Source organism: Grammomys surdaster, unplaced genomic scaffold, assembly GCF_004785775.1.
Source record: "Grammomys surdaster isolate TR1022 unplaced genomic scaffold, NIH_TR_1.0 125877, whole genome shotgun sequence".
Taxonomy (NCBI): domain Eukaryota; kingdom Metazoa; phylum Chordata; class Mammalia; order Rodentia; family Muridae; genus Grammomys; species Grammomys surdaster.
In genome coordinates this window covers 844,978-856,867 of record NW_021620702.1, presented here as the reverse complement: position 1 = coordinate 856,867, position 11,890 = coordinate 844,978, and the positions used below count along the sequence as shown (strand labels likewise).

Here is an 11,890-nt window from a genome sequence, read left to right as displayed (position 1 = left end):
GCAGAGGCAGGCAGATCTGTGTGAGTTCAAGGCCAGCCTGGTTTACACAGTGAGTTCCAGAGGAGCCAGGGCTACACAGAGAAACCCTACCTCTAAAAACCATAAAAATAAAAAAAATAGGTAAAAAAAAAATGGAAGGAAAGAAGGAAGGAAGGAAGGAAGGAAGGAAGGAAGGAAGGAAGGAAAAGAGAAAAATAAAAGACAGGTAGTAGCTGGCTGGCACAGGCCTTTAATCCCAGCTCTCGAGAGGCAGAGGCACATAGATCTGTGAGTTCGAGGCCCAGCCTGGTCTACAGAGCTAGTTTCAGGACAGCTAGAGGCATACAGAGAGAAACCATTTAGAAAAAAAACAAAAAAACAAAACAAAACAAAACAAAAGAAAAAAGACAAGCACACATTTACCTCAGCAGAATGCCTGAAGTCCTGGTATAATCTCCAGCAACAAAGCAAATAAATAAAGGCAATGCTGAGAGAGCTGTGGTGGTAACTGGATCAGTGTCATTCCCATCTGCCTCAGACCTAGCCACCCACACCCGCTTCATGGGTACATACCAGCGTATGCATGCACCACTACAGAGAGCATGGTGACGTAGTCAACAAAGGAACCCACATCTCCCGGACAAGTCTCGCACACGTCAACAAGTGTGAGATCCAGATGACAGCAAACACTGCTGGGGAAGTTCCAGGGAGGATACATGGTTCAAAATGTCACAGAGTGAAAGCAGAGTGAGAGATCTTTATCACAGGAACACGACAGTGTGTGAAGAACTTCCAGAACTACATAACAGACTGACAGAGGCTGAGGACTGGGGAGACAGCTTATTGGTAAAAGTGCTTACTTACTACACAAGCCTGGCATGTGTGCACACACACTCACACACTCACACACATACACACAGTTTTTTCAAAATTTAAAAAAAGTATTGTGCAAATGAGAAAGTTTGCTTTATTACATTGCCATTTAATAACTTTACCCATGATATATCACTTCATCTTAGAAGAAAAAGAAACAAATTTGAGGGTTGAAGAGGTTTAGAAAATAACTCCTTATAAGGGATCCAGATGTAAAAATTAAATATTTCCATTTAGGCCAAAAACCTATTCAGCCTCAGCTCCCTGTTCACTTTCTCCACATTCGAAGCGCACAAAGTCCACTACGGTCACGCCCTGGGGCTGCACGTACTGTCCCAGTGTAATGGAAGGATCCAGGAGGTACGGCTGGGGCAGCATCCTGGTCTCTGTCTCCCCTCCGGGCTCATCATCCAGGGAGCCCACAGAGAGAGGGGCCATGCCCACCACGTGCTGCCCCAAGCGGCGGCCAACCTCCTCCAGGTTTGAGATCTGCTCAGGGGTCTCGCAGACGACCAGGGCCCCATACTTCCCCAGCTCCAGGTTCTGGAGGGAGGGGCTCTGCATCGCTCCGTGCACGTAAGAGCCGACATAGAACCCCGAGGGCACCTTCACCCAGGCAGCTCGCTTCAGAGTCATGTTCTCTCCCAGGTTCCCTACAAAAGAGCATGAACAAGACAACGACCCCTGGATTGTGGTGCCTATGGCAGCACCCACATGAAATGCACATGGTGACCTTTCTGTCCTCGAAGTCAATCTGCACAGTGATAAGAAGACACCAGCCTCAGCCTGTGTTTAAGGAGGAGGGAGAGGAGCAGAGCCTCTCAAGGAGTACTCTAGTTAAGACAGGCTGGCTGTCACAGGCCAAACTCATGGTTCTGCCTTCCCTGGTTCTGGGACCTTGGGCGTTTATCAACTGCCAAGCCTTGGTTTCCTCCTCTATATGATGGAAATGATACGACCCACCTTTCACCGGGAGAAATAAAGAAGATGGCCCATGTAAGAAGCATGTATTGTGGTGTCTCATGGAGAGTGGGCACTCAGAACCTGGCTATTCATCACACTACACTCAGGCTGAGAGAATCAACTGACCCACATGACAGTACTAGGCATCGTTGGAGTCACAACTCAAAGCTGACTCCAAACCCGCCCCTCCATCACCAAATCACTCTGGAAAGCACACCCACAGCTGACAAAACTCCTATCACCAACAGCATCTGTAACCGAATGCTCTAGGAAATCCAAGCCCAGCCGCCGACAGTCCCAGTCCGCCACTCTTCCAAAGTACAGACATTCTCTAACATTCTCATAGATAGAAAAGGTCCTAGTTTTCTCCCGTTTGCCCAGGATCCCCTTCCAAGAGAAGCTTAAATAAACCAAGGCAAGGAAGGGATGTGAGGGAAACGGCAGGGTCTCAGGAAGACACAGGTTAGATACAGTTACAGCTAGAGGCCATTCGGAGGAAGATCCAGAAATCAGGTAAAGAGCCCCGTTTCTTCCAGGATCCTTCACACAGCTTTTGGCTTGGGTGCTCACTGTGACTCACCAGACAGAACTAGAGATTACCATGTGAAAATGACTACGCCTTGACTAAAAGCTGCAGACCACAGACAATTCCCAGCAACTCCAACCCAGCCTGCTTTCTCCCTCCCTCAGGACATGTGGAAAGAGAGCAAGATCGTCAGTCGCTGTAGCCCCACAGTGACCGGAACACGGTTCCCCCACAGTGGCTTCTATAGACATGCACCTTCATAAACTCACTGTCCAATTCCTAAAGCAGATGATCTTCGATTTTCTTTAGAAGGGAAAGATTTTTAGACAGTGGACAGGGGTGAGTGGTGAATGCCTTTTCTCCCAGCACTCCGGAGGCAGAGGCCAGAGGCAGAGGTAGATGGATCTCTGTGAGTTCAAGGTTAGCCTGGTCTACAGAGTTCCAGAACAGCCAGAGCTACACAGTGAAACCCTGTCTTTAAATAAAACACACACACACACACCTCAAATACTTTAATTTTATGTATAGGGTGTTTTGACTGCCCTAATCCTAACACTCTGTGAACCACATGCATGCAGTGCCCTTGGAAGTCAGAATCCCTTGAACTTGTGTTAGAGATGTTCACTAGTCCAAGTTGGTGCTAGGAATCAAACCATGGCCCTCTGGAAGAACAGCCAGGGCTCTTAACTGCTGAGCCATCACCCAGCCCTTAAATTTTCTTCTCCACCTTTAGTGAGCTTTTCTCTACACCACACACAGTGGTCAGCTGGAGGGTGGCGAGCCTGCCCCTCTCCGCCTCTGTGCAGTTGGCACAGGGATGAGATAATCTTAACTAGTTGCAAGCCATTGAAAACCATGAGAGTGAGTTTATAAGTCTACATTCCTTTATGGAATTCAGGATTCTGATAGAGAGAACTCCAGCTCCCTCAGTACACTAACCGGTTACACTCGGGGACCGCCCCGCCCTTCGTGCTTCATGGTGTCTGCTGCTCTCCAGAAAGACCAACCCATATCCCCATAGTCTTGCCCTCAGCAGCACATGAGCTTGTGATTCTCTTATTTGTTGAGAGGTGTGTGCATGCTTATGACATGTTTCCACTGTATCTGTTCCTTCTCCCTGTCCAACGGCTGAGCTGACATCCCAGCTGCTGAATGAGATGTGGAGGAACACCAAGGATACCAGGGAAACCCGACTGTAACTTCCCAGAACCCTCAGACACTCACCTATCGCTAAGGCCAGCTGATCCTTGAGAGAGCCTTCCCTGTCGGGCCCAGCTGCAAGGGCGGAGAGCTCAGAGGAGTTGAGGAAGCCCTGCGTACAGGAGACAAGTGTGAGCTGGCTCTGACGGATGAAATCACCCAAACAACAGGCAGAAAGAGCTGAGACCTGGGGAAACGCTTGAGACGACCATCTATAAATAGATGAAACTTCCACTAAGCCAAGAATGTTAAAAATTGATAACTCGGGCACGCTTATAAATATCTTACTCTACTACTGCACCCCCCCCTCCATTAGACTCTCATCTTCTGGCCCTACCTTTGTAGGAGTTCCTAGAAACAGGAGTGGGATTTTTACACAATCATAAAATATCCACACCAGAGGACTTGTGCAGCGTTGCCAGGAATGCACAACAAAGCACACTCGAAGGAAGGGGTGGAGCAGAGCCCATCTGTGCATGCGGCCTTCAGCTCTGCGGTTCTAGGCTGGATGCTGGAGGATGCCTTTCCTTTTTTAGTACTGTTTTTGGGGACAGGGTCACATTCTGCAATCCTGAAAGACTTGGAAAAACAATGCAGCCCAAGCTAATCTCAAACTCCCAGAAATCCTCCTGCCTCTGCCTCTTAAATGCTGGGATTACAGATATGCATCACTACAGCCAGCTTGATGATGAACTTTCAAAGATACAAAAGCACGAATTCTTTAAAAGCACATATACATAAGAGTGTCCATTGAACAAGTATTTCTAATCATTAAAGTCTGGGAATAACCAAATACCCAAACACAGGAGGCTGGCTGAATAAACCACGGCACACTGTACAAAGGATAGTGAATATGGTAGAACGTGGTAGTGAACATGCTAGAACATGGCAGTGAACATGATAGAACATGCCTTAATCCCAGCACTTGGGCGGTGGGAACAGAAGGATGAGAAGCTCAGAGCTAACCAAGGCTACAGTGTGGTCAAGGCTGTGTGAGACACTGCTACAGGCTGTTTCCATGATACACAAGTGAAAAGCAAGTCTACATGTCACCATCAGTACCTGACACAAATGTTTATTACAGTGCTGTAATAAGAAATGATGAGAAGTAAAATGACAGCCGGTGAGCCTGCTTATCCTCAGAAATAGTTAATAGTGGGGACTTGGGGGTGTGGAGCAGAGGCCCTGTGGTTACGAGCACCTGCTGCTCTTCTAGAGGACCCTGGTTCAGTTCCCAGCACCCACATGGTGATAACTCCAGCTCCAAGGGACCCAGTGCCCTTCCTGGCCTTTGAGAACACTGTACACACTAAACAAGAAAGAGAACAGGGTCAAGACTGAGAGAGAATTCCGTGGTTGAGAGCACATGGCTGCTCCTCCGAGGACCTAAGTTCAGTCCCCAGACCCCATGTGGCAGCTCACAGCCATGTGACTCCGGCTCTAGGGATCCAGCATCCTCTTGGAACCTTTGTGGGCAGCCATGTGCATACGAATAAATAAATATATAAAGCTTACATATAATAAAAGGTACTAACATTTGAAAGGGAGAAGGAGGGAGCCAGAGAGCCAGCGAGGCAGCTCAGTGGTAGGGGCATGTGCTGACAAGCCAGACACCCGGAGTTGTCACAGAGGACCCCTGCAAGTTCCCCTCTGACTTTTGTGCCCACTCATACATACCAGTGCTATGATGTGATGATACAGATGTTTTCTTAAATCGACAAGACATCTCTTATCTTTTTGTTTATTGGTTTTTCGAGACAGGGTTTCTCTGTGTAGCCCAGGCTGTCCTGGAACTCACTCTGTAGACCCGGCTAGCCTCAAACTCAGAGATCCACCTGCCTCCTGCCTCATGAGTGCTGGGATTAAAGGCATGGGCAACCAGGTCCACCAAAATAATGCCAATGCATTTAATTCATTATTTGTATACTGTTGAATTCAAGTTTGATATTTTTCTGTATGGTTTTTGTTTTTAAAGAATTATTTACTATATGTATATGAGTACACTGTAGCTGTCTTCAGACACACCAGAGGGGGGCATCAGATCCCATTACAGACAGTTGTGAGCCACCATGTGGTTGCAGGGAATTGAACTCAGGACCTCAGGAAGAACAGTCAGTGCTCTTAACCATTGAGCCATCTCTCCAGCTTGTTTCTTTTGTTTTTGTTTTGAGACAAGGTCTCACTGTATAGCCTGTTTTGTGTGTCTGTCTGTCTGTCTCTCTTTTCTTTGAGAGTTCCTGTAAGTCTGTCATTCATGTGATATTTTGAATTATGAATCTGTGGTTTCTTGCAGGGCGGTGGTGGTACATGCTTTCAATCCTAGCACTTGGGAGGCAGAGGCAGGCGGATTTCTGAGTTGGAGGCCAGCCTGGTCTACAGTGTGAGTTCCAGGACAGCTAGGGCTACACAGAGAAACCCTGTCTCAAAAAACAAAACAAAACAACCAATGACTCTGTGGTTTCTGATTGGCTGGAGCTGAACAATCAGCCTGTGATAAACAAGACTGAGCACCACTGACCGAAAGCTTTGCTTTACTGGGACAGTCGATTCTGTCTAGCTGGGACTGAGAGAACAGCATGGCTGAGGTGAGATCTGGGAAGTGTTTCCTCGGGGTTATCACGTTAGGTGGCATGGGCTGCATCCCCAACGCCCACATCAAAAGACAGCACGTGTCTGCCATCTAGCAGTGGGGTGGCAGTAGTCTTTCTGAAACTCGCTAGCCAGTCTGGCTAAATGGGTGAGCTCTAGGTTCACTGAGAAACGAGAAACCCTGTCCCCAAAAATGATGGAGGCCAAGTACAGTGGCTCATCCCTTTAATTCCAGAGTTCAAGAGGCAGAGTTCTGATATGAAATGCAAATAAAACATCCAATAAAAAAAAAAAAAGGCAGAGTTCCTTTGTGAGTGTGAGGCCAGCCTGGTCCCAGACAAGAGACAAGCCAGGCCTACATAGAGAGATCCTGTCCCCAAAAAAAAAGAAAGAAAGAAAGAGAGAAAAAGAGAGAGAGCGAGAGCGAGCAAGCAGGCACGCATGCACTTGGGAGGCAGAGGCCAGCCTGGTCTACAGAGTAAGTTACAGGACAGCCTAGGCTACACAGAGAAACCCTGTCTCAACCCCTTCCCCACTCAAAAAGAGAAGTGTAGCTCATTGGTAGAGCAGTGTGCACAAGTTCCTGGGTTCAACCCTCAATTACTTACCCCAAAAAGGTAAAGAAAAAAAAAAAAAGAACAGGAGTCTTAAAAAGTCTCCGAAAGCTGAAGACGACCTTCACGCTCACCTTACTGTACGTGGAGAGCTGATCCGTCAGGTTCTGACAGTGAGCCATGGTTCCCAGGGCTACTTGCTGGACCAACTGTTGAAATTTTAAATTTCTGGAGACGAAATCTGTCTCACAGTTTACCTGTGGGAATGCATGGATGTCGCTGTATAAGGCAGTCTACTAATAGTTTCTGAGTGTGACTTAACGTTGGAGACGGAAGCTGCCGATGGGGTGGGGAAGCCGGGGAAGGAGTTGGTCTCGGCCTGCATACCCAGGAGGATCCCAGAACACCCTGAAGGACTCACACCATGATCATTCCATCCACTGTCTTGTGAAAGGGTCTCCGGCTGGCTTTGAACTCGATAAGTAGCCCAGGATGACCTTGAGCTGACCTTCCCACCTCTAGCTAGGTACTAGAATTACACCCATGCACTACCATGCCCAACCCCGAAACCTCCTTTACTACCCCTGTTATCTCATTCCTTTATTGTTGCTTTATCTGGGTTTTCACACCTTGACCCTAGAGCCTCTTCTAAACCAGCTACTTATCAGTCATCAATGCACCGAGTAATACTTTACTACAATTACCAACTTTCTTATCTTTTTATTTTTGGAATAAAGGTCAGGATTTCACTTTGTAGCCTAGCTGCCCTCAAACTCACAGTAAATCCTCCTGCCTCAGCCCCTCCAAGTGTTGAGAATACAGGTGAGAGCTGCCACACCCTGCTACTAGTTTTTAAGTCTACCTGTAACAGCTAACAAGGCTGCACCGATTACATTTACGAGACATGATCTAGGTTGCTGGTCCATTTCCCATTCAGGCGCCTATGCATTTACATTCTTAAGCCCCCTCATATAACGGAGGTCTTGGGGACTTAGCTCCAACCACCGCTTACAGACTCCTTAAGCATGTGAAGGGTCCACCACAGACCGGCCGATCCAAGACACAGCTGTTTCTAGTATGTGGCATCCCAACAACGCACCTCTACTAAAACAGCTGTGTTTCCCTCCTGCAGGAGTCCAATCAAGCCTTCTTTGGTCTTCCTCCCGTGGAGTTTGGTGGCTTTGCTCCATCCTTCCTTCTTGGCCTGTTTGTGCAGCCAGTCCTCTGCCTACGAACGCAAAAGAAACCATAGGGGAAAGTCAGTCACAGGAACCAGACATGAATGGTACTTTAATATGTCCAAACCATGACTTTTCCTACACACCCACATTCTATAAACAAAACCACTAAACACTCTACACCGGGCTCTGGAGTAGCTGCTGCTGCTTCTCTGCCTTTCATCTTTTCCACCCCGCTACGGGATAGATGATAGTGTTTTCATTATACGGACAGACAACGCTGGCACAACAGGAAAGGATTCGTTGCAATCTCCAGAGTTACAGCGTGTGTGAGAGCCCCTGGAGTCTAACTTCAAGCATTTACACAAACACCGACCTCCAGGCAGCAGCAAATCCCACACCATTCTAACATGGAATCCAGCTAGTTGACTCTTGAGTTCTAGGTTAACCGCTTCCAGTGAAAACGAAGCCTAAGGGTAAAGCTATCGTTTAAGCCAAATCCTCCTCTTTGGGTTCTGTCGCTCAGGACACTGGGCAGCAGGTCACGTCTATGCTCCCCAGAGTGACCCCGGAAGGGAAGCCCGGGGTGGAGTCGCCCAGCACCCCCTCCCACCTGTCTGAGATCACCATCACAAGTCTCCAGAGCCTTCTTGCAGTTGACAAAGGAGTAGCCCGTTTTCCGCCGCAGCTTCATGAGGAGCTCCTTGCTGGAGGCAGATGACAACCAGGGGCCCGCGTGAAACGCGTGCCATGGTTGGAATGGCTGAAGCGGGACAGCCCTCGCCTGGGGAGAGAAGGAGAAAGGGATGAGCGTCCGGAGCGGGACGGGAGGAGAGGGAGCACTGTGCGCAGGCCAGGGTCGGGAGGAGAAGGGAAGGGCGCGCTCGCGGCGCCGGGAGCCCTCACCGAGCGGCCGGTGCAAGCGACCGGGAAGAAGCGCAGCGACCGCAGCAGCGACATCCCTCCGGTACGCCCGCCCACCCGCGCACAGACGAGACGCCGGCCTACGGCGTGGCGCGAGGGACAAAACGCCTCCCAGGACGCGTGGAGCGAGGATGCTGCCACCTGCAGGCCGGAGGAATGTAGCCGCTTCTTCTGCTTGCCTGATAAACTGTTTCACAAAAGACTTAGCGGGTAAAACTGCCCGATAAAGTTGCCACGACATAACAACACAAGACTTGTAGGTGATACTTTGTTTCTTTATTTCCAATGTACTTTCATTTTCATTATCCATTTATGACTCAGGACAAACCGCAGGTAGGTAGGTGGGCTCAGGAAATTGTCCAAGGTCACCCGGAGAAGCAGAGTTCCTTCAACAAACCCGATAAATAATTGCTGAATTAGCAAAATATCTGCTGAACACATGTGTGCCCGGAGCTGTTGCCAGTTTCGGGGGATCAGTGATGAATAAGTCATAGCTCTGCCCTCTAATGTATCTATTGGTCTGAGGAAATAAGAATCAGGTAAGGCAATATAAGGTCCTTAAACAGTTAAAAAGATCTTTGGACAAACCACATCCAAACAGAAAGCTCAGAAAAAGGAAGGGTTTTTTTGTTTGTTTGTTTGTTTTTGTTTGTTTGTTTGGTTGGTTGATTTGGTTTGGTTTGGTTTTTGTTTTTGTTTTTGTTTTTTTCAGAAGCAAAACATGAGTTTAGACAGAGAGCAAGGACCCTTCCTGAAAGGAATCATCTGGAAAGTGGAGAAGTCAGGGAATGCCGGCATAGAGTTAGGGAACAAAGAGTAAGGCTTTTGCAATTTGGCTAAAAGTGCAATACAAACAGAGTAGGAAATGAGACACAGATCATGGTCTAAGTATTAAGCAAAGACGTTTGTTCTTGCAGTAAAAGGCTAATTAGAGCAAGTTTTGGAAGATGGCAAGAGTTGGAGGCGTGGCATCAAGGGTAAGAGAACAGTAGCAGACACACCAAAGATGGTTGTGTGCCAGAAGGCTAAGCAAAAAGAGCCCTGGCCAGACTGCTCTAGAGGGAGAGAGACAAGAACCGAAGGCAAAACAAGAAGGAAAACTTGAATGTGGAAGGAAGAACTGGAGATTGGAAGAATCTAGAACCCAGTCCAGAATTTGGTATGTGATGCCAGTGATCAGGTCTTGAGCTTTGCAAAGGATGAAGAAGCTACAGCCCAAGGGGACATCTCTGATTCTCCTCCTGGGGCTCAGGTCTGGGAAGACTTGCCCTATCTGAGACTTTTATTTCAGCAGGTAAGAAACAGGTGTTCTGAGGTATCTCGGTACCCAGCTTTCTGGCAATAGCTACATGTTTGGGGATACAGAAGACATAATTATTGCTCATTTTTTCCCTTTAAAAATGTCAAAGAATGTGGCTTTTTAAAAGAGTCCTTGCCATTTAAAGAACTGGAAGTGATCAGTGGTGATCTCTCTGCAGGGGCTATTCGTACCGTTTCCCTCCCTTATTCCTAACTATCCTGAACACCTTCCTCTGAAGGCAGGTGTTGGGCGCTTTCTTTGTGCTTTAAACCCAAAGCTTCTGGGGCTCTGCCACTCCTAACAAGCAACCACCCTTCTGCATCTTCCCAAGAATAATTAGGGGAACCAAAGGGAAGCGGGAAGGAAGACGACGGGTGATCCATCTTTTTCTTTTTGTCCTGATGCTCACGGCTCTGGAGGGCTGCCATTCCTCAGACAAAAGTTGGGTCAACAGAAGGGGTGCTGTCCAGCAGGTGTCACCTCCCTGTGCCTGGCCCTATAGATGTTGACATTCACATCCTCATCCCGCTGGGCCAGCTCCAGGTGGAAGTGTTGGGGCAGGAGGCACTGAAAGAAGGTTTCCGCCCCATGTTCTGCTCTCATCTTGGAGGCCAGGTAGATGGTGCCGTGGGGCCCACACAGGTGTCGGAGGGTCCCCAACAGCATCGGGAAGGTAGGTTCCAGGTACACGATATCTGCCCCCAGCACCAAGTCATAGTTTCCAGGAAAGACATGCTGGTCAATTCCCCAGGACAAGGAGCATACCTGAGCCCGGCCTCCTGGTGGCACATTAGCGTGGACGTTATCCTGGATTTGCTCTAGGGCTAGTGGCAAATCAGTGATGGTAACATCCCCCCCTGAGGGAGAGTGGGGAGGAAAAATGCAAGTCAGAGACACCAAGACCGGACTCCCGACTCCTGCCTGGAGGGTCAGAGACCCTAAGGCCTCGTGTCTCCACAGCCCGAAGTCCATGCTTTGGCTTTTAGTTGACCTAACCTCCGTGTCACCCACGCCACTCTTGTTACTCTACATTCTACAACATCAACATTCTCTCTAAGCTAATCTTCAACCCCTCTGCCCAACACACAACAATCAGATGTCAGCAAAAGCCTGAGCAAGCCAGGGATGAGGTATGCACCCCCACCCACGAAAACCCAGGAGACGTGACCTCAGCTGAGCCCAAAAGGACAAGCACACATCAGTCAGGTGCGCCTTTCTGAGCAGGGAGTCGGGAGCACGAGTGCCTGGCAGGCAAAGGGCAGGGCATAGTCAAGGGAGGCTATACTCCAGAACAGAGGTTCTCAACCTGCCGGTCGTGACCTCCAAAACATCAGAAAACATAGGTATCTACAGTTAAATTTCATAACTAGCAAAATTACAGCTATGAGATAGCAATGAAAATAACTTTATGGTTGGGCGTCACCATGACAAGAGGAATAGGATAAGGGGTCACATTGTAAGGAGGGTTGAGAACCACTGGGCTAGAAGATGTAGAAATTGAAAGAAGAATGTCAAGACCCAAACGGAGGCCTATAGAGAGAGCCAGGCTTGATGGAGTGTGATCGCATGCTAGACAAGCTATATTGCCAGTCGGAGAAACAGGCCTTAAGAGTAGGATCTGGGCTAAAGACAATCAGATCAGAATTTCAGAACACTCCGCTCACATAACAAACCTGTACTGAGTACTTGTCAAAAGCTAGGGCTACAATGAGAAGCAGAACAAAAAACTGCAGCCTCCTGAAAGTTCATTCCAGACGTGGAAACAGTTACAAAAGTAACTACTTAATCAGAAGCATGGAAACAG

The 11,890-nt window shown here is 48.3% G+C and overlaps 2 protein-coding genes across 2 annotated transcripts in view; both read right to left on the bottom strand.

The window, feature by feature from the left end:
- Positions 1-923: 923 nt before the first annotated feature.
- Positions 924-8,833, bottom strand: Tsfm (Ts translation elongation factor, mitochondrial). The gene is made up of 6 exons (XM_028752127.1): positions 8,769-8,833; positions 8,476-8,646; positions 7,784-7,912; positions 6,819-6,941; positions 3,566-3,653; positions 924-1,505 (listed from the first exon to the last, which is right to left on the bottom strand). The coding sequence occupies exons 1-6, from the start codon at positions 8,820-8,822 to the stop codon at positions 1,099-1,101; spliced, it is 972 nt and encodes a 323-aa protein (XP_028607960.1). The 5' UTR covers positions 8,823-8,833; the 3' UTR covers positions 924-1,098.
- Positions 8,834-9,040: 207 nt separating this feature from the next.
- Positions 9,041-11,890, bottom strand: part of Eef1akmt3 (EEF1A lysine methyltransferase 3) — a 9,457-nt gene continuing 6,607 nt past the window's right edge. The window contains exon 3 of the mRNA XM_028752131.1: positions 9,041-10,943. Coding sequence (XP_028607964.1) covers positions 10,534-10,943 — 410 coding nt within the window. The 3' untranslated portion in view covers positions 9,041-10,533. The remainder of the gene's footprint in view (positions 10,944-11,890) is intronic.

Bases quoted from the DNA above. Each gene is read 5' to 3' on its own strand.
- Tsfm (XM_028752127.1), bottom strand. From the start codon at position 8,822: ATGTCGCTGCTGCGGTCGCTGCGCTTCTTCCCGGTCGCTTGCACCGGC. The intron at 8,647-8,768 runs GTGAGGGCTCCC...TTCTCTCCCCAG, and splicing joins TCGCTTGCACCGGCCGCTCG to GCGAGGGCTGTCCCGCTTCA. The intron at 6,942-7,783 runs GTGCGTTGTTGG...GCATTCCCACAG, and splicing joins ACACAGCTGTTTTAGTAGAG to GTAAACTGTGAGACAGATTT.